Raw genomic sequence first — 20,553 nt, 5'->3', positions numbered from 1 at the left:
TGGCGTGTGGCTCCTGAGACTTGCAAGTGGGCCCCTCTTCCAGGCTGTGCACCCCAGGTCCTCTTTTGAGGGATGACTATGCTATGTCACAGATGAGTGCCGTCCCCCCAGTGCAGTTCTGGGCTGCTGGGCTGTGTAGGGAGGCTCCCAGTCTGCTGAAATGATGGCTGAATGGGGCTTTGTTAATTCACACTGCTCCACCTTCCCAACTCTGGGACAATCAGCTGAGGTTGCAGGGAAGGCTTATGTCCACGCCCAGTTTTGTGGTGTGTGCCTGTTATGTGAAGCACTTCCGTCACCCTGGGTTGTCTGGGGCAGCTCTGGGCTATGGGGCTGGCGATGGGCAGGAATGTTTCCTGTCCACCAGGATGGTGGCTGTGAGCGGACACCCCCCTTTTCTTGGGAAGTTGTGGTGTTTAGTGAATTTTCTCAGCCACTGGATTATTGCCTTTTGTCTCAGAGCTCTCTTAGTTCTGCTCTTGACTTGACCTGCCCAAATTGCAAGTCTTTGAAGCTTTCTGTATTGGGCTTCTTAGAGTACTTGTTTTAGAAAAAGAAAAAAGGATTAAAAAAAAAAAAAAAAAAAAGGGCCCTCCTCAGAGATCTAATGGGTTATTGAAATGCTAAGAGACAAAGCAACCAGGGCTATTAAGGAAAAGTCCACAGGGCAGAGAGATCAGCTTTTCTTCGGGATTTGCATATGCGCCTCAGGGCCTGAGCTCTGCCCTTCCCCTTTCTATGTTCACCAGAACTCCAAAAATCCTCCGCTTTTATTTTGGAGTTTTTCGTGGTGTTTTTTTTCTATGCCTGTCTCCTCTCTGCGGGGCTGGCTGCTCTCAGATTCTCTGGTGTCTGGTCTCAGTCTATCTATGGTTGGAGTTTGGATCAGTAGAATGAGTTTCTGATAAGGGCTGCCACTGCAGTTCTCCCTTCTCCTTCCCGGAGCTGACAGCTCCTCCTCCCACAGGACTGAGCCTGGCAGGGAGGGGCGCAGGTCCCCTGGCCGCAAAAACTTACAGATTTCGCTGATCTCAGCAGTTCCACGTTTTCATGAGTGTTGTATGAAGTATGCACAAAGTCAGATTGCTCTGTGGTGTCCAGTCCACGCAGTTCCTGGCTTTCTACCTCCTTTCCTGGAGGAGTAACTAAAACATACAGCTCACCAGTCCGCCATCTTGCCCAGCCTCTGACTGTAAGCACTTTGAAGTTTGAGAAGCACTGCCTTAAAATAGTAGTTCCCATCCTTTCCTGTTGATAAGAATTGCCTGGAGATGCCTTCAAAGTGTGTTATGTACTAGGGCTTTCCCTTGTATATCCCAATTTAGTAGGTCTGAATAGGACCTGAGAATCTGTGTTTTTAATAAACACCCTTTTTCTTAGTAGCTCAGAATCTCATGGTTGGGATAGAACTTAACGGTAATCTAATCCAGCTCCTGAGGTGATGTTTAAATGCCCTCTTAAACAATTGCTTAGTTATTGGCTTTCTAGCCTCTGCTGGGATCCCAGTGATAAGAAGTGATGTATACCATTTTTGGACAACTCTAAATGTGAGAAAGTTTGTTAGTTTTTTTTTTTTAATATAGTCTCCTAAAAAAATTTGACTCACTGTAACTCCAATCCATTGTCTTACTTCTGTTAGTTTTATATACTTTCTGTACATGGTATTGAATATAATTACTTTTTCTAATTGTTTTGATTAATTGTGAGTAAATTTGTTTTACTTTTCTTTTAGGATAAAGGCCCCAGTCTATAAACGGGTAATGCCTAATGGAGAAACCCAGAAATTAATTATCACAGAAGAGGTAATAAGGATAAATTCTTGTTTTCTTTTTTAAAAAATTTCTCTTTTATGTCTATATCGTAGGGAGGAGAAAGAAACAAAGCTGAAATTCTCCCATATGTACCTTTCTTTGATCATTTGCTAAAATGGATGTGTTTTAATATTTTGTCTCTGGCTCTTTAAAATTATCAATTTGTTTTACAAACAAAGGAAACAAAGCCCCTGTTTTCCACAAGTAATTTTGGAATATAATGTCCAAATATTTATTTTAAACACATTTGGAATATAATTGCCTAAACTTGTGGTACAGTAATAAAATTTAAAAGAAAAACTTAAATTCTATATTGGTAAAAATGTTAATGATGAGCAAACTGTTTAAAGATTAATTTTTTTATCAATTATTAGTACATTTTCAAAAATCTTACTGAAATATAATTTCCATGATGATAGTGACTGACTGTCTCTTGTTCACTACTATATTTTATTACTTGTTCGATAAATGAATAAATACATACCTGTTGGAAATGAAAATTTGTAACAGTGTCAAAAGTGCATCTAACTTTCTGTCACAAGATGCTATTACAAAGAAAGTCCTTAATATTTACCATCTCTAATGGTATTATGAATTTCAGACAGCCAAAATACGTCCTTATGCTGTAGCAGCAGTTCTCCGGAATATAAAGTTTACTAAAGACCGATATGACAGCTTCATTGAACTTCAGGAGAAATTACATCAGAATATTTGCAGGTTTGTGGTTGCATCTTCCTTTCTTCCTGCCTTCCCCTCTCTCTTCCCCTTCCCCCTTCCTCTTTTCCCTTTTCCTCTCTCTCCCTCCTCCCTTCTTCCCTCTCTTCCTCCTTCCCTCCTTTCTTCCTCCTATGCAGACTTTTTTTCAGAGCATTCATAAATTAATAATATGTGTTTCAATTTGTTTTAACAGATAGATATTTGTTACTACTTACAGATTACGTATGCATGGAGAAACAGGAAATACCTTTTTAATGCTATATAGAGAATAAATATCTAGTCTGAGATGTTTTCTTTTTTTCCCTGGTTCAAATCTGTAGTAGTGGATTATAATGCTAAATATAAACCAAGGTGATTTGAAGTATGTTGTATCATTTTTAGAATGATAAAAGTTTTTTGGCTTCATCTTATTTTTTGAGTGAGTACAATTATGAATTGACAGAGCAATCTCTAAGATTAAATTTCAGATTTTTAAATGACTGACTTCACTTGCTCTATCTTTGACATTGGTATCCATCCTTTTCTGTAGCGCTCTCTTTAGGGCAGTGATCTTCAAACCTATATAATTCTAATCCTGGAGATCAAGGAAGGTAACAGTGGGAGTCCTTGAACTCATTTTGGTATTTTAGAAATCCTAATGGAAACTGTGTATTTATTGATAACAAGAAACTTCATGCTTTAGCTAACATGTCAAATGTTGGTCCTGAAATATATCAACATTTGTTGTTTCATGCTGATCAAAAGATATGATTGGTGTTGTGTACATCTTATAAACTATAAAAATAGGGAGAAAAATTTTTATTTTAAAATAATTGCCATTTGGTAAACTATGTTGGAGTAGGGGGGGCTCATGTATATGGGATGGGTCAGGAACAGGGTTGAGGGAAAAACCTGTACATTTTTTTCTGTGGTGAAAAATGTTTTAAAATAAATTAAAAATAAAGATCAGACCAATGGTTAAGCACACTAGGTCTCTTTTTCCAGAAATATCTTTGCTGCTACCAAGTGGTAGATGCAACATTTTTTTGTGATTCCAAATAACATTTATTTCCAGTTCTTTTATATAAAACAGAGTATTTGTTAGCTTGCTAATATTTAGTTATTAAGCAAAATAATAAGAACTTAAATATTCTTTCAAAATAAAGTACAAGATGAGATTTCTGACAAGAATAGGAATAGCTTGTAAGTGGTTGAGCCAGATCATCTGCTTTGGACATACCTCATTTTTTTCCTTCTTTTTATCATATATATATATATATATATATATATATATATATATATATACATACACACACACATATATATATAAATATAAATTTTATATATTTTTATATAAATTTATATAATTTTATATTAATTTTATATAAATTTTTATATGAATTTTTTAATACAGTTTTATTGAGATATATTCACATATGCTACAATCCTCCACAATGTACAATCAGTTATTCACAGTACCATCATATAGTTGTGCATTCATCACTGGAATCAGTTTTTGAACATTTCCTTATTTCAAAAGAGATAAAAATAAAAGTAAAAAAGAACATCTAAAACATTCCATCCCCCACCCATCCCACCCTATTTATCATTTAGTTTTTTGTTTTGTTTTGTTTTTGTTTTTTAATTTTATTTGGAAATAAATTCAAACTTACAGGAACAGTTGCAAAAACCATACAAACCCCATACACAGAACTCCAGCATACCCCAACCCCCCTCCCCCGATACCCCGATCCACCGACTTTAACATCCTGTCACACCACCATTTCTTTCTTTCTCTCCCTCCCTCTCTACATCCATCATCTGTTGCTGTCTTCTGAACATATGAGAGCAAGCTGCACACATCCTTGAACAAACAATATAATTCACAAATACATTTCCCATGAACAAGAACATTCTTTTATGCAATCCCATTAAGTGCAGATAAGAAGTTCAAGAAATTCAACATTGATACAAAGCTTACATTCTGTATTTCCTTTTTTTTTCCCTTATGTCCCAACTGTGTCCCTTTGAGCCTCCTCTCCTCCATCCTCAGATCCCATCCAGGATTATTCTTGGCATTTAATTGTCATTCTCTATTTAGACTATCTCCCCCCCACCCCAATTTTGGAAACATATACAGCCTAAATCTTCCCATTCCAACCCCTCCCTAGCATTCCCTTAGTGGGATTAATCACATTTAGAATGTTGCTATGCCATCACCTTCCCACCATCTATTACTAGAAATTTCCCTTCACCCCATACAGAAACCCTATACTCATTTCTTAACTCCCCATTGCCCTTTCCCCCACTTCTCATAACCCATACCCTACTTTTCATCTCTATGGTCATATTCTCTGATACTTTCTTTGTGTTTACCATGGGGCTTAAATTTAACCTCTTAAATCTATAACAATTTTGTTTTTCTTTGATACCAACTTAACTTCAATAGACACATAAACTGTGTTCCTATACTCCTCCATTCCCCCACCTTTATGTAGTTCTTGTCAAAAATTACAAATTTAAAGTAAAACCTGCGGAACCAGATCAGGAGACTCCCTCCCCCATAGCCCGAGCTGCGGAGCTGCGTGGTGCCACAGAGAAGCTCTCTCCCAGCAAATGAATACAGCTCAGCTGAGATCCGACTGGGGTTTTAAGTAGCGAGCGTGAACTGCTCACTGCAGGTACGCAGCCCCAAAAAACAGACAGAGGTTTTGGGTGACGACTGACCTGGGAGAGCCAGAGGGTTGCCTTGGACTGGGTCTGAAGGAGACTATCTGTTTCTTTTTTAGCTCAGTGGAGAAAGCCCCAGTCATTTTCAGTTTCCAGGGCTGTGACTCTGGGAAGGGTGGAGACACCACAAGCAGAGAGCGAGACCATTGAAATGCTAATAACCTCCACCTGAGGGGTCTGTCTTCTCTAGGAGGAAAGGGGTGGGGCCCTTTCCATTCAGAACCAGACCCCAGAGCCTGGGGGAACACGGCCATACCTCCTCACACTAGTCAAGAATTACAGGCTAACAGGCGTCACCTGCTGGGCAGAAAAGCACAGTGACCCGAGGCATCAAAGGGTGGAGCAATTTTCTAAGACACACCCACAGGGAAACCAGATACTGAATATTTCTTCCCTCTGGGACCTGAGCCTGTTCTGGTCTGGGAAAACCCGATTTGGATAACCAAGGAAACCATGCCTAGACAACAGAAAATTACAACCTACACTAAGAAAAACAAAGTTATGGCCCAGTCAAAGGAACAAACGTACACTTCAACTGAGATACAGGAATTTAAACAACTAATGCTAAATCAATTCAAAAAGTTTAGAGAAGATATTGCAAAAGAGATAGAGGCTGTAAAGGAAGCACTGGACATGTATATGGCAGAAATCAAAAGTTCAAAAAACCTGCTAGTAGAATCTATGGAAATGAAAGGCACAACACAAGAGACGAAAGACACAATGGAAGCATACAACAGCAGATCTCAAGAGGCAGAAGAAAACACTCAGGAACTGGAGAACAAAACACCTGAAAGCCTACATGCAAAGGAGCAGATGGAGAAAAGAATGAAAAAATATGAGCAACGTCTCCGGGAACTCAAGGATGAAACAAAGTACAATAATGTACGTATCATTGGTGTCCCAGAAGGAGAAGAGAAGGGAAAGGGGGCAGAAGCAATAATAGAGGAGATAATTAATGAAAATTTCATGAAAGACATAAAATTACAGATCCAAGAAGCGCAGCGTACTCCAAACAGAAGAGATATGAAGAGGCCTACGCCAAGACACTTAATAATCAGATTATCAAATGTCAAAGACAAAGGGAGAATCCTGAAAGCAGCAAGAGAAAAGCAATCCATCACATACAAAGGAAGCTTAATAAGACTATGTGCGGATCTCTCAGCAGAAACCATGGATTTATCATTATAGTTTATGTATTTTAGATCCTGTAGGAAGTAAATAGTGGAGTTACAAATCAAAAATACAGTAGTATTGGTATTTATATTTACCATGTAACCTTTACTGGAAATCTTTATTTCTTCATGTGATTTCATTCAATTGTTTAGTGTCCCTTCCTTTCAGTCTGCACAGTTCCCTTTAGCATTTCTTATAGGACTCATCTACTGGTGATGAAGTCCCTCAGCTTTTGATTATCTGGGGATGTTTTCATCTCCCCCTCATCTTTGCCCTCCAGGTGTTTGTGAATTTTCTAAGTCTCTGATGGTTATTGACTTCTATTTGTATTCCATTGTCAGAGAATGTGCTTTGAATAAATTCAATTATTTTAAATTTTATTGAAGCTTGTTTTATGTCCCAGCATATGGTCTATTCTGGAGAAAGATCCATGATCACTTGAGAAGAATGTGTGTCCTGGTGATTTGGGATGTAATGTTCTATATATTGTCTGTTAAATTTCTCTATATCTCTCTCTCCTTTCTTTGTTCTTCTATTGGTAGGGCTCCCTTTAGTATCTGAAGTAGGGCAGGTCTTTTATTAGCAAAATCTCTCAGCATTTGTCTGTCTGTGAAAAATTTAAGCTCTCCCTCAAATTTGAAGGAGAGTTTTGCTGGATAAAATATTCTTGGTTGGAAACTTTTCTCTCTCAGAATTTTTTTTTTTTTTAATATTTTTTGTCATTTTTAATTGTAGAATATAACATATACAAAGAAGTGACAACCTTCCAAGTGCAATTTAATAAATAGTTAGAGAGCAAATTTCAAAGAATGCTATGGGTTACAGCTCCACAGCTTCACTTATTTTTCTATTGTGAAATATAACATATTTGCTTATGTTACAAAAAGGTAATATCTTTCAAAGTACAATTCAGGAACCGGGGGCAAGATGGCAGACTGGTGAGCTGTATGTTTTAGTTACTCCTCCAGGAAAGGAGGTAGAAAGCCAGGAACTGCGTGGACTGGACACCACAGAGCAATCTGACTTTGGGCATACTTCATACAACACTCATGAAAATGTGGAACTTCTGAGATCAGCGAAATCTGTAAGTTTTTGCGGCCAGGGGACCCGCGCCCCTCCCTGCCAGGCTCAGTCCCGTGGGAGGAGGGGCTGTCAGCTCCGGGAAGGAGAAGGGAGAACTGCAGTGGCAGCCCTTGTCGGAAACTCATTCTGCTGATCCAAACTCCAACCATAGATAGACGGAGACCAGACACCAGAGAATCTGAGAACAGCCAGCCCAGCAGAGAGGAGACAGGCATAGAAAAAAACAACACGAAAAACTCCAAAATAAAAGCGGAGGATTTTTGGAGTTCTGGTGAGCGTGGAAGGGGGAAGGGCAGAGCTCAGGCCCGAGCTCCAGCCCTGAGGCGCATATGCAAATCCCGAAGAAAAGCTGATCTCTCTGCCCTGTGGACCTTTCCTTAATGGCCCTGGTTGCTTTGTCTCTTAGCATTTCAATAACCCATTAGATCTCTGAGGAGGGCCCTTTTTTTTTTTTTTTTTTTAATCCTTTTTTCTTTTTCTAAAACAATTACTCTAAGAAGCCCAATACAGAAAGCTTCAAAGACACCTGCAGTTTGGGCAGGTCAACTCAAGAGCAGAACTAGGAGAGCTCTGAGACAAAAGGCAATAATCCAGTGGCTGAGAAAATTCACTGAACACCACAACTTCCCAAGAAAAGGGGGGTGTCCGCTCACAGCCATAATTCTGGTGGACAGGAAACACTCCTGCCCATCGCCAGCCCCATAGCCCAGAACTGCCCCAGACAACCCAGTGTGACGGAAGTGCTTCAGATAACAGGCACACACCACAAAACTGGGCGTGGACATTAGCCTTCCCTGCAACCTCAGCTGATTGTCCCAGAGTTGGGAAGGTAGAGCAGTGTGAATTAACAAAGCCCCATTCAGCCGTCATTTCAGCAGACTGGGAGCCTCCCTACACAGCCCAGCAGCCCAGAACTGCCCTGGGGGGACGGCACTCACCTGTGACATAGCATAGTCATCCCTCAACAGAGGACCAGGGGGTGCACGGCCTGGAAGAGTGGCCCACTTGCAAGTCTCAGGAGCCATACGCCAATACCAAGGACTTGTGGGTCAGTGGCAGAGACAAACTGTGGCAGGACTGAACTGAAGGATTAGACTATTGCAGCAGCCTTAAAACTCTAGGATCACCAGGGAAATTTGATTGTTAGAGCCACCCCCCCCCTCCCTGACTGCCCAGAAACACGCCCCATATACAGGGCAGGCAACACCAACTACACACGCAAGCTTGGTACACCAATTGGACCCCACAAGACTCACTCCCCCACTCACCAAAAAGGCTAAGCAGGGGAGAACTGGCTTGTGGAGAACAGGTGGCTCGTGGACGCCACCTGCTGGTTAGTTAGAGAAAGTGTACTCCACGAAGCTGTAGATCTGATAAATTAGAGATAAGGACTTCAATTGGTCTACAAATCCTAAAAGAACCCTATGAAGTTCAGCAAATGCCACGAGGCCAAAAACAACAAAATTATAAAGCATATGAAAAAACCAGACGATATGGATAACCCAAGCCCAAGCACCCAAATCAAAAGATCAGAAGAGACACAGCACCTAGAGTAGCTACTCAAAGAACTAAAGATGAACAATGAGACCATAGTACGGGAGATAAAGGAAATCAAGAAGACCCTAGAAGAGCATAAAGAAGACATTGCAAGACTAAATAAAAAAATGGATGATCTTATAGAAATTAAAGAAACTGTTGACCAAATTAAAAAGATTCTGGACACTCATAGTACAAGACTAGAGGAAGTTGAACAATGAATCAGTGACCTGGAAGATGACAGAATGGAAAATGAAAGCATAAAAGAAAGAATGGGGAAAAAAATTGAAAAAATCGAAATGGACCTCAGGGATATGATAGATAATATGAAACGTCTGAATATAAGACTCATTGGTGTCCCAGAAGGGGAAGAAAAGGGTAAAGGTCTAGGAAGATTATTCAAAGAAATTGTTGGGGAAAACTTCCGAAATCTTCTAAACAACATAAATACACAAATCATAAATGTTCAGCGAACCCCAAATAGAATAAATCCAAATAAACCCACTCCAAGACATATACTGATCACACTGTCAAACACGGAAGAGAAGGAGCAAGTTCTGAAAGCAGCAAGAGAAAAGCAATTCACCACATAGAAAGGAAACAGCATAAGACTAAGTAGTGACTACTCAGCAGCCACCATGGAGGCGAGAAGGCAGTGGCACGATATATTTAAAATTCTGAATGAGAAAAATTTCCAGCCAAGAATACTTTATCCAGCAAAGCTCTCCTTCAAATTTGAGGGAGAGCTCAAATTTTTCACAGAGAAACAAATGCTGAGAGAATATGCTAACAAGAGACCTGCCCTACTGGAGATACTAAAGGGAGCCCTACAGACAGAGAAACAAAGAAAGGACAGAGAGACTTGGAGAAAGGTTCAGTACTAAAGAGATTCGGTATGGGTACAATAAAGGATATTAATAGACGGGAAAAATATGACAAACATAAACCAAAGGATAAGATGGCTGATTCAAGAAATGCCTTCACGGTTTTAACGTTGAATGTAAATGGATTAAACTCCCCAATTAAAAGATATAGATTCGCAGAATGGATCAAAAAAAAATGAACCATCAATATGTTGCATACAAGAGACTCATCTTAGAAACAGGGACACAAAGAAACTGAAAGTGAAAGGATGGAAAAAAATATTTCATGCAAGCTACAGCCAAAAGAAAGCAGGTGTAGCAATATTAATCTCAGATAAAATAGACTTCAAATGCAGGGATGTTTTGAGAGACAAAGAAGGCCACTACATACTAATAAAAGGGGCAATTCAACAAGAAGAAATAACAATCGTAAATGTCTATGCACCCAATCAAGGTGCCACAAAATACATGAGAGAAACACTGGCAAAACTAAAGGAAGCAATTGATGTTTCCACAATAATTGTGGGAGACTTCAACACGTCACTCTCTCCTATAGATAGATCAACCAGACAGAAGACCAATAAGGAAATTGAAAACCTAAACAATCTGATAAATGAATTAGATTTAACAGACATATACAGGACATTACATCCCAAATCACCAGGATACACATACTTTTCTAGTGCTCATGGAACTTTCTCCAGAATAGATCATATGCTGGGACATAAAACAAGCCTCAATAAATTTAAAAAGATTGAAATTATTCAAAGCACATTCTCTGACCACAATGGAATACAATTAGAAGTCAATAACCATCAGAGACTTAGAAAATTCACAAATACCTGGAGGTTAAACAACACACTCCTAAACAATCAGTGGGTTAAAGAAGAAATACCAAGAGAAATTGCTAAATATATAGAGACGAATGAAAATGAGAACACAACATACCAAAACCTATGGGATGCAGCAAAAGCAGTGCTAAGGGGGAAATTTATAGCACTAAACGCATATATTAAAAAGGAAGAAAGAGCCAAAATCAAAGAACTAATGGATCAACTGAAGAAGCTAGAAAATGAACAGCAAACCAATCCTAAACCAAGTAGAAGAAAAGAAATAACAAGGATTAAAGCAGAAATAAATGACATAGAGAACAAAAAAACAATAGGATAAATATCACCAAAAGTTGGTTCTTTGAGAAGATCAACAAGATTGACAAGCCCCTAGCTAGACTGACAAAATCAAAAAGAGAGAAGACCCATATAAACAAAATAATGAATGAAAAATGTGACATAACTGCAGATCCTGAAGAAATTAAAAAAACTATAAGAGGATACTATGAACAACTGTATGGCAACAAACTGGATAATGTAGAGGAAATGGACAATTTCCTGGAAACATATGAACAACCTAGACTGACCAGAGAAGAAATAGAAGACCTCAACCAACCCATCACAAGCAAAGAGATCCAATCAGTCATCAAAAATCTTCCCACAAATAAATGCCCAGGGCCAGATGGCTTCACAGGGGAATTCTACCAAACTTTCCAGAAAGAACTGACACCAATCTTACTCAAACTCTTTCAAAACATTGAAGAAAATGGAACACTACCTAACTCATTTTATGAAGCTAACATCAATCTAATACCAAAACCAGGCAAAGATGCTACAAAAAAGGAAAACTACTGGCCAATCTCCGTAATGAATATAGATGCAAAAATCCTCAACAAAATACTTGCAAATCGAATCCAAAGACACATTAAAAAAATCATACACCATGACCAAGTGGGGTTCATTCCAGGCATGCAAGGATGGTTCAACATAAGAAAAACAATCAATGTATTACAACACATTAAAAACTCGAAAGGGAAAAATCAGTTGATCATCTCAATAGATGCTGAAAAAGCATTTGACAAAATCCAACATCCCTTTTTGATAAAAACACTTCAAAAGGTAGGAATTGAAGGAAACTTCCTCAACATGATAAAGAGCATATATGAAAAACCCACAGCCAGCATAGTACTCAATGGTGAGAGACTGAAAGCCTTCCCTCTAAGATCAGGAACAAGACAAGGATGCCCGCTGTCACCACTGTTATTCAACATTGTGCTGGAAGTGCTAGCCAGGGCAATCCGGCAAGACAAAGAAATAAAAGGCATCCAAATTGGAAAAGAAGAAGTAAAACTCTCATTGTTTGCAGATGAAATGATCTTATATCTAGAAAACCCTGAGAAATCGACGATACAGCTACTAGAGCTAATAAACAAATTTAGCAAAGTAGCGGGATACAAGGTTAATGCACGTAAGTCAGTAATGTTTCTATATGCTAGAAATGAACAAACTGAAGAGACACTCAAGAAAAAGATACCATTTTCAATAGCAACTAAAAAAAATCAAGTACCTAGGAATAAACTAACCAAAGATGTAAAAGACCTATACAAAGAAAACTACAGAACTCTACTAAAAGAAATAGAAGGGGACCTTAAAAGATGGAAAAATATTCCATGTTCATGGATAGGAAGGCTAAATGTCATTAAGATGTCAATTCTACCCCAACTCATCTACAGATTCAATGCAATCCCAATCAAAATTCCAACAACCTACTTTGCAGACTTGGAAAAGCTAGTTATCAAATTTATTTGGAAAGGGAAGATGCCTCGAATTGCTAAAGACACTCTAAAAAAGAAAAACGAAGTGGGAGGACTTACACTCCCTGACTTTGAAGCTTATTATAAAGCCACAGTTGCCAAAACAGCATGGTACTGGCACAAAAATAAACATATAGATCAATGGAATCGAATTGAGAATTCAGAGATAGACCCTCAGATCTATGGCCGACTGATCTTTGATAAGGCCCCCAAAGTCACTGAACTGAGTCATAATGGTCTTTTCAACAAATGGGGCTGGGAGAGTTGCATATCCATATCCAAAAGAATGAAAGAGGACCCCTACCTCACCCCCTACACAAAAATTAACTCAAAATGGACCAAAGATCTCAATATAAAAAAAGTACCATAAAACTCCTAGAAGATAATGTAGGAAAACATCTTCAAGACCTTGTATTAGGTGGCCACTTCCTAGACTTTACACCCAAAGCACAAGCAACAAAAGAGAAAATAGTTAAATGGGAACTCCTCAAGCTTAGAAGTTTCTTCACCTCAAAGGAATTTCTCAAAAAGGTAAAGAGGCAGCCAACTCAATGGGAAAAAATTTTTGGAAACCATGTATCTGACAAAAGACTGATATCTTGCATATATAAAGAAATCCTACAACTCAATGACAATAGTACAGTCGGCCCAATTATAAAATGGGCAAAAGATATGAAAAGACAGTTCTCTGAAGAGGAAATACAAATGGCCAAGAAACACATGAAAAAATGTTCAGCTTCACTAACTATTAGAGATATGCAAATTAAGACCACAATGAGATACCATCTAACACTGGTTAGAATGGCTGTCATTAAACAAACAGGAAACTACAAATGCTGGAGGGGATGTGGAGTAATTGGAACTCTTATTCATTGTTGGTGGGACTGTATAATGGTTCAGCCACTCTGGAAGTCAGTCTGGCAGTTCCTTAGAAAACTAGATATAGAGTTACCATTCGATCCAGCGATTGCACTTCTCGGTATATACCCGGAAGGTCGGAAAGCAGTGACACGAACAGATATCTGCATGCCAATGTTCATAGCAGCATTATTCACAATTGCCAAGAGATGGAAACAACCCAAATGTCCTTCAACAGATGAGTGGATAAATAAAATGTGGTATATACACACGATGGAATACTACGCGGCAGTAAGAAGGAACGATCTCGTGAAACATATGACAACATGGATGAACCTTGAAGACATAATGCTGAGCGAAATAAGCCAGGCACAAAAAGAGAAATATTATATGCTACCACTAATGTGAACTTTGAAAAATGTAAAACAAATGGTTTATAATGTAGAATGTAGGGAAACTAGCAATAGAGAGCAATTAAGGAAGGGGGAACAATAATCCAAGAAGAACAGATAAGCTATTTAACGTTCTGGGGATGCCCAGGAATGACTATGGTCTGTTAATTTCTGATGGATATAGTAGGAGCAAGTTCACAGAAATGTTGCTATATTAGGTAACTTTCTTGGGGTAAAGTAGGAACATGTTGGAAGTTAAGCAGTTATCTTAGGTTAGTTGTCTTTTTCTTACTCCCTTGTTATGGTCTCTTTGAAATGTTCTTTTATTGTATGTTTGTTTTCTTTTTAACTTTTTTTTTCATACAGTTGATTTAAAAAAGAAGGGAAAGTTAAAAAAAAAAAAAAAAGAAAAAAGAAAAACAAGGAAAAAAAAAAGATGTAGTGCCCCGTTGAGGAGCCTGTGGAGAATGCAGGGGTATTCGCCTACCCCACCTCCATGGTTGCTAACATGACCACAGACATAGGGGACTGGTGGTTTGATGGGTTGAGCCCTCTACCACAGGTTTTACCCTTGGGAAGACGGTTGCTGCAAAGGAGAGGCTAGGACTCCCTATGGTTGTGCCTAAGAGCCTCCTCCCGAATGCCTCTTTGTTGCTCAGATGTGGCCTTGTCTCTCTAGCTAAGCCAACTTGAAAGGTGAAATCACTGCCCTCCCCCCTACGTGGGATCAGACACCCAGGGGAGTGAATCTCCCTGGCAACGTGGAATATGACTCCCGGGGAGGAATGTAGACCTGGCATCGTGGGACGGAGAACATCTTCTTGACCAAAAGGGGGATGTGAAAGGAAATGAAATAAGCTTCAGTGGCAGAGAGAATCCAAAAGGAGCCGAGAGGTCACTCTGGTGGGCACTCTTATGCACACTTTAGACAACCCTTTTTAGGTTCTAAAGAATTGGGGTAGCTGGTGGTGGATACCTGAAACTATCAAACTACAACCCAGAACCCATGAATCTTGAAGACAGTTGTATAAAAATGTAGCTTATGAGGGGTGACAATGGGATTGGGAAAGCCGTAAGGACCACACTCCACTTTGTCTAGTTTATGGATGGATGAGTAGAAAAATAGGGGAAGGAAACAAAGAGACAAAGGTACCCAGTGTTCTTTTTTACTTCAATTGCTCTTTTTCACTCTAATTATTATTCTTGTTATTTTTGTGTGTGTGCTAATGAAGGTGTCAGGGATTGATTTGGGTGATGAATGTACCACTATGTAATGGTACTGTAAACAATCGAAAGTACGTTTTGTTTTGTATGACTGCATGGTATGTGAATATATCTCAATAAAATGAAGATTAAAAAAAAAAAAAGAGCATTAAGCTTAATCCTTCACATCATGGAAAATCCAATTGCTTTCTCATTCTTTGACTTAAAAATAAAATTAAGTTGCTGTTTGCACACCTAAAAAAAAAAAAGTACAATTCAACAAGCATTTATATAGAAAATCTCCAAAAATGTTGTGAGTTACAGCACCAAAGCTCAATTTTTTCCCCATTGTGAAATAAAACATACAGACACAAAGGGACAACTTTCAAAATACAGTCCAACAAGCAGCTATAGAACAAACTTCAAAGGGTGCCATGGGTTACAGCTCCACATTTCATTCCTCTCCCTCTGGCTATTCTAATACCCCAGCAACCAAGAAAAAGAAAATTATATAGAGATTCCATATTCATAATCCTTTTAACATTGATAACTTGTTGAAATGATAATAATTTGGACAGATTTGGTTAAATAAAATATATTTTTATTAAAAATAATTTCACCTGTTTCTTTTTACTTTTTTATGTAGTCACTAGAAAATTTAAAGTTGTACATATGGCTCACATTGAGGCTCACATTCTTTTTTATTGGACAGAGCTGCTTTAGACCACAAGCTCCTTGTGGACAAAGACTTTATCTTTTCATTTTGATATCTCAAATATTATTGTGTTTTCCACATAGTAGGTACTTAGTAACCAGTTGTCGAATGAGTGAAATAAGTAGTCTCTAGAAAATGTAACCACAATCCTTTTGAATAATTGGGGCTTTAAATTAAAGCAAGTGACTTTGCAGGACTTCAGGTGTGTCTCTCAGAATTTTAAATATGTCATGCCACTGCCTTCTCGCCTCCACGGTGGCCGCTGAGTAGTCACTACTTAGTCTTATATTGTTTCCTTTGTATGTGGTGAATTGCTTTTCTCTTGCTGCTTTCAGAACTTGCTCCTTCTCTTCAGATTTGACAGTCTGATCAGAATATGTCTTGGAGTGGGTTTATTTGGATTTATTCTATTTGGAGTTTGCTGGGCATTTATGCTTTGTGTATTTATATTGTGTAAAAGGTTTGGGAAGTTTTCCCCAACAATTTCTTTGAATACTCTTTCTAGACCTTTACCCTTCTTTTCCCCTTCTGGGACACCAATGAGTCTTATATTTGGATGTTTTATTTTGTCTTTCATATCCCTGAGGTCCATTTCGATTGTTTTCGATTTTTTCCCCATTCTTTCTTTTGTTCTTTCATTTTCTGTTCTGTGGTCCTCGAGGACGCTGAGTCGTCTTTCAGCTTCCTGTAATCTTGTACTATGAGTATCCTGAATCTTTTTAATCTGGCCAACAGTTTCTTTTATTTCCATAAGATCATCTATTTTTTTATTTACTCTTGTAATTTCTTCTTCATGCTCTTCCAGTGTCTTCTTTATGTCCTTTATATCCTGTGCCATGCTCTTCTTCATGTCCTTTATATCCTGTGCCATGTTCTTGTTGTTTGTCTAATTTGATTAATTGCACCAAGTACTGTGTCTCTTCTATCTTTTGATTCGGGTGTTTGGGTTCTCCATATCGTCTGGTTTTATCATATGCTTTAAAACTTTCTGTTGTTTTTGGCCTCTTGGCATTTGCTTTATTTGATAGGGTTCTTTCAGGACATGAAAAATACTAATCTTCAATTTGTCAGGTCTACAGCTTGGTAACCAGCAGATGGCGTCTACGAGTCACCTATTCCCCTCAAGTTAGTTCTCCCCAACTTTTGTCTTTGTGGTGTGTGGGGATCTGATTCTTGTGGGGTTGAATTGGTGCTCTAAGTTTGGGTGTGTTGTTGGTGCTGTCCATCCTGAATGTGGGGCATGTGTCTGAGTGGTTAGAGAGGCAGGGCAGCTTTAATAATCAAACCTCCCTGGTGTTCCCAGAGATTTAAGGCTGTTGCAAGAGTCTAAGCCTTCATTTCAGTCTTGCCACAGATTGTCTCTGCCGCTTACCCACAAGTCCTTGGTAGTGGCATAGGGTCCCTGGGCTTTCTGAGCGAGTACCCATTCTCAGCTGTGCTCTTCCAGGACCTCTGCTGAGGGAAGGCTGTGCCACGTCACAAGTGCTAACTGACCCTCCAGGGAAGCCCTGGGCCACCGGGCCATGCAGGGGCATTCCCAGCCTGGTGTAAATATGGCTGAATGGGGCGTGTTAATTTCCCCCTTTTCACACAGCTCCGACTTCCCAGCTCCAGGACAGTTAGCTGTGGGTGCACTAAAGGCCACTGTCCATGGCCGATATTGTAGTGTGTGCGCGGTGCTGCGGAAAACACTCCCGGTCACACTGGGACCCTTGGTGCGGCTCTGGGCTATGGGTCCAGCCCCAGGCAGAAGCGTCCCCAGCCTGCTGGGAAGATAGCTGCAAGGAGCGCGGTTACTTTCTCTGTTTGGCTCCCTTCTGCTCCCCTGGCCCCGAGACAATCAGTAGCGGGTGTGGGAAGGGCTATCCTCCACACCAGACACCGAGGCGTTGGCTCAGCCTGCTCTTGCCACGCTTCACTGCACGGTTCTTGCTGCCTTACCCGCAGCCGCTCCTGGGTTTTTTTTGAAAAAGAACTAGTCAGTCTCCAAATGCCAACCCAGTTTCCCCACACTGCAACGCGGCCGCTGGACTTTCAGCTGGCTCACTCACTTGTTTCAGAATGCAGACTCCCGGTTTCACCAAATGCATGCTCCCTGTGGATTTAGCAGACCTTGTCTGGCTGATGCATCGCTGGAACTGGTGTTCTGGGTCACTTTCTGGCTTTTATCTAGTATTTTTCATGGAGGTGTTTTTTTGCCCTGTCTTGCCTAGTTGCCATGTTAGGTTCTGTCATTTAGTTTTGTCCCCATTTTTCTGCTCATCTGTCTGTACACGAGATAAAGGGAGTGTGAGTCACCAGGTTTTCTAAATCACACAGTCACACCAGGTAAGCTACGTAGTTATGCAGTCATCTTTAAGAATCAAGGCTACTGGGTTGCAGTTTGACAGTTTCAGGTATTTCCTTCTAGCTATTCCAATGCACTAAAAACTAAAGAGAGATATCTACTTAGCACATAAGAATGTCCTCCAGAGTGACCTCTCGACTCCATTTGAAATCTCTCAGCCACTGAAACTTTGTTTCATTTCGCTTCCCCCTTTTGGTCAAGAAGATTTTCTCAATCCCGTGATACCAGGTCCAGGCTTGTCTCTGGGAGTCATGTCCCATGTTGCCAAGGAGATTTCCACCCCAGGAAAATTTCCACCCCTGGCCCACGTAGTGGGGAGGGCAGTGAGTTCACCTGCCACATGGGCTTAGAGAGAGAGAGAGGGTCACATCTGAGCAACAAAGAGGTTCTCTGCGGAAGACTCTTGGGCACAATTATAAGTAGGAGTAGACTCTTCTTTACAGTAACAAGTTTCATAAAGGCAAGCCCCAAGATTGAGGGCTCATCCTACTAAATTGTTAGTCCTCAAGGTTTGTGAGAATATCAGTAAAACCCAGGTGGGGAAGTGTTTTGGACATGCCTCATTTTAAGAATCTATTTTTATATAAGTAAAAAGCCATTCCCTCAATTCAGTTTTAACTTTGCTTTATCTGATATTTCTGGAAATCATGAGCTTTTCTAAGGAGTGAAATAGAGCACATCCTTTTACTTCTGGTGAGCCAAAGACTTCACCTGTCCGTAAATCATAATTAACCCCTTCTTGAGTGAGCTTTAGAAGTTTCTGTATTACAAGGAATATATCCATTTCATCTAAGTTACACATTTGTTGGCATAAAGTTGTTCACAATGTTTCTTTATTATCTGTCATGATGTCACCTCTTTGAGTCTTGTGTCTTGTCTCTTCTTCTGATCAGTGTAGCTAGAGGTTTATCCATTTTGTTGATCTCAAAGAATGAGCTTTTGGTTTCTTTGACTCTTTCCATTTTCCCTCTCTATTTTCTATTTCATTGATCGATCTATTTTCTGTCTAGGACTAATTAGTCCCCACTACTGAGGCAAGACCCTTATGTCTGCTCTATCCATTGCCCCATGAATAATGAGCTCCAAGCACTGTTCCCTCTAAATCCCTTAGGTGGTTCTTTCCCAGCCTCTGGTAATTTCCTCACATGCATGTGCTGGTTAATACTCAGCTGAATTCTTGAGGGAAACAACTCTGCAGCTCTCCACAGTTCTCTCTCTGTGTAGCTCTCTTCTTTCTGTTACTCTGACCAGTGAACTCTGGCCATCTTTGTCTCCCCAGACTCTCAGTGCTGTCTCTTCAACTCAGGAGTTCATTGGGCTCCAAGTGGGTCCCCTTTTCCTGCTCTGCAGCCTGGGAACTCACTCCATGCAGTAAGCTAGGGCAGTTGCAGGGCTCACTTCATTTGTTTCCTGTTTCTCAAGGACTGCTGCCCTTCATCGCCTGACATCCAGTGTCATGAAATGTATTGTTTCATATTTTTCGTCTCTTTTGTGATTGTTTTAAGCCAGAGCTTAAATCTGGTCCCTGTTACTCCAATCTTGGCTGGAAGTCAAAGTGTCCAGTGAATTTCTAATTTCAATTATTTTATTTTTCCTTTCTAGAGTCCATTTGGTTACTTTTTGAAAAATAATTATTGTCGTAACATAAATACCACAAAATTTGCCACTTTAACCATTTTTAAGATTATAATTCAGTGGCATTAATTACATTTACAATATTTGCTACCATCACCACCAACCATTATCAAAACTTTTCATTCCCCCAAACACAAACTCTGCACCCGTTAAGCAATAACTCCCCATTTCTCCCTCCCTCTGGCCGTTGGTAACCTCTAATCTACTTTCTGTCTCTATGTGTTTCTTTAATGGCTCCATTTTTAGTTTCTCATTTCTTCATCTGTTCCTTATGACCATATTTTCTTAAGTTCTTAAACATATTTTGTAATAGTGACCTTAAAATCCTTGTGTGATCATTTCAAAATCTGGATCATCTTAGTGTTTGGGTTCTATTGACCGGTTTTATCTGGACTATAAGTCACACTTCTCTGTTTTCTTCTCCTGTCTCCTGATTTTGATTGCATAGAGTACACTATAGAAGAGTCTCTTGGTTTTATGTTTCTCTGAAGAGTTGTTTTTGTTCTTGTAAGGAGTTAACTTGGCTGGACTCAGACTCTAAACACTGTCACCTCTGTAGTTGGCAGCAGCTGAATTTTCTGCTCAATTCTTTTAACTTTCAGCTGCTGTTCTTTTGCCAAGATTCCTGGGGTCTCACATATGTATAACTTAGCCATTAGCCATGCATTTGGGCAGATTTCACATTTTGGGGCTCACCCACTCCAGAGCACCTTCACTTCCTTAATTTCCTCCCTAACTCTGAGGTCACTCTGCCAGCCTCAGACTTTGTTTTTTGATATATTTCAAACTGAAAGGCTGCAGCATCCTGACCACCATAACTGTGCACAAAAACCAACAAAATGCCTGTATTTCCCTAAGTGCAGTTCT

General features: G+C 39.7%; 1 protein-coding gene across 1 annotated transcript in view; it reads left to right on the top strand.

The window, feature by feature from the left end:
* Positions 1–20,553, top strand: part of FARSB (phenylalanyl-tRNA synthetase subunit beta) — a 99,215-nt gene that overhangs the window by 16,680 nt on the left and 61,982 nt on the right. Inside the window, 2 exon segments of the mRNA XM_037850233.1 lie at positions 1,733–1,802; positions 2,413–2,528. Coding sequence (XP_037706161.1) covers positions 1,733–1,802; positions 2,413–2,528 — 186 coding nt within the window.

Source organism: Choloepus didactylus, chromosome 9 (assembly GCF_015220235.1).
Source record: "Choloepus didactylus isolate mChoDid1 chromosome 9, mChoDid1.pri, whole genome shotgun sequence".
Taxonomy (NCBI): Eukaryota; Metazoa; Chordata; class Mammalia; order Pilosa; family Megalonychidae; genus Choloepus; species Choloepus didactylus.
This window is presented reverse-complemented; position numbering and strand designations above follow the sequence as displayed.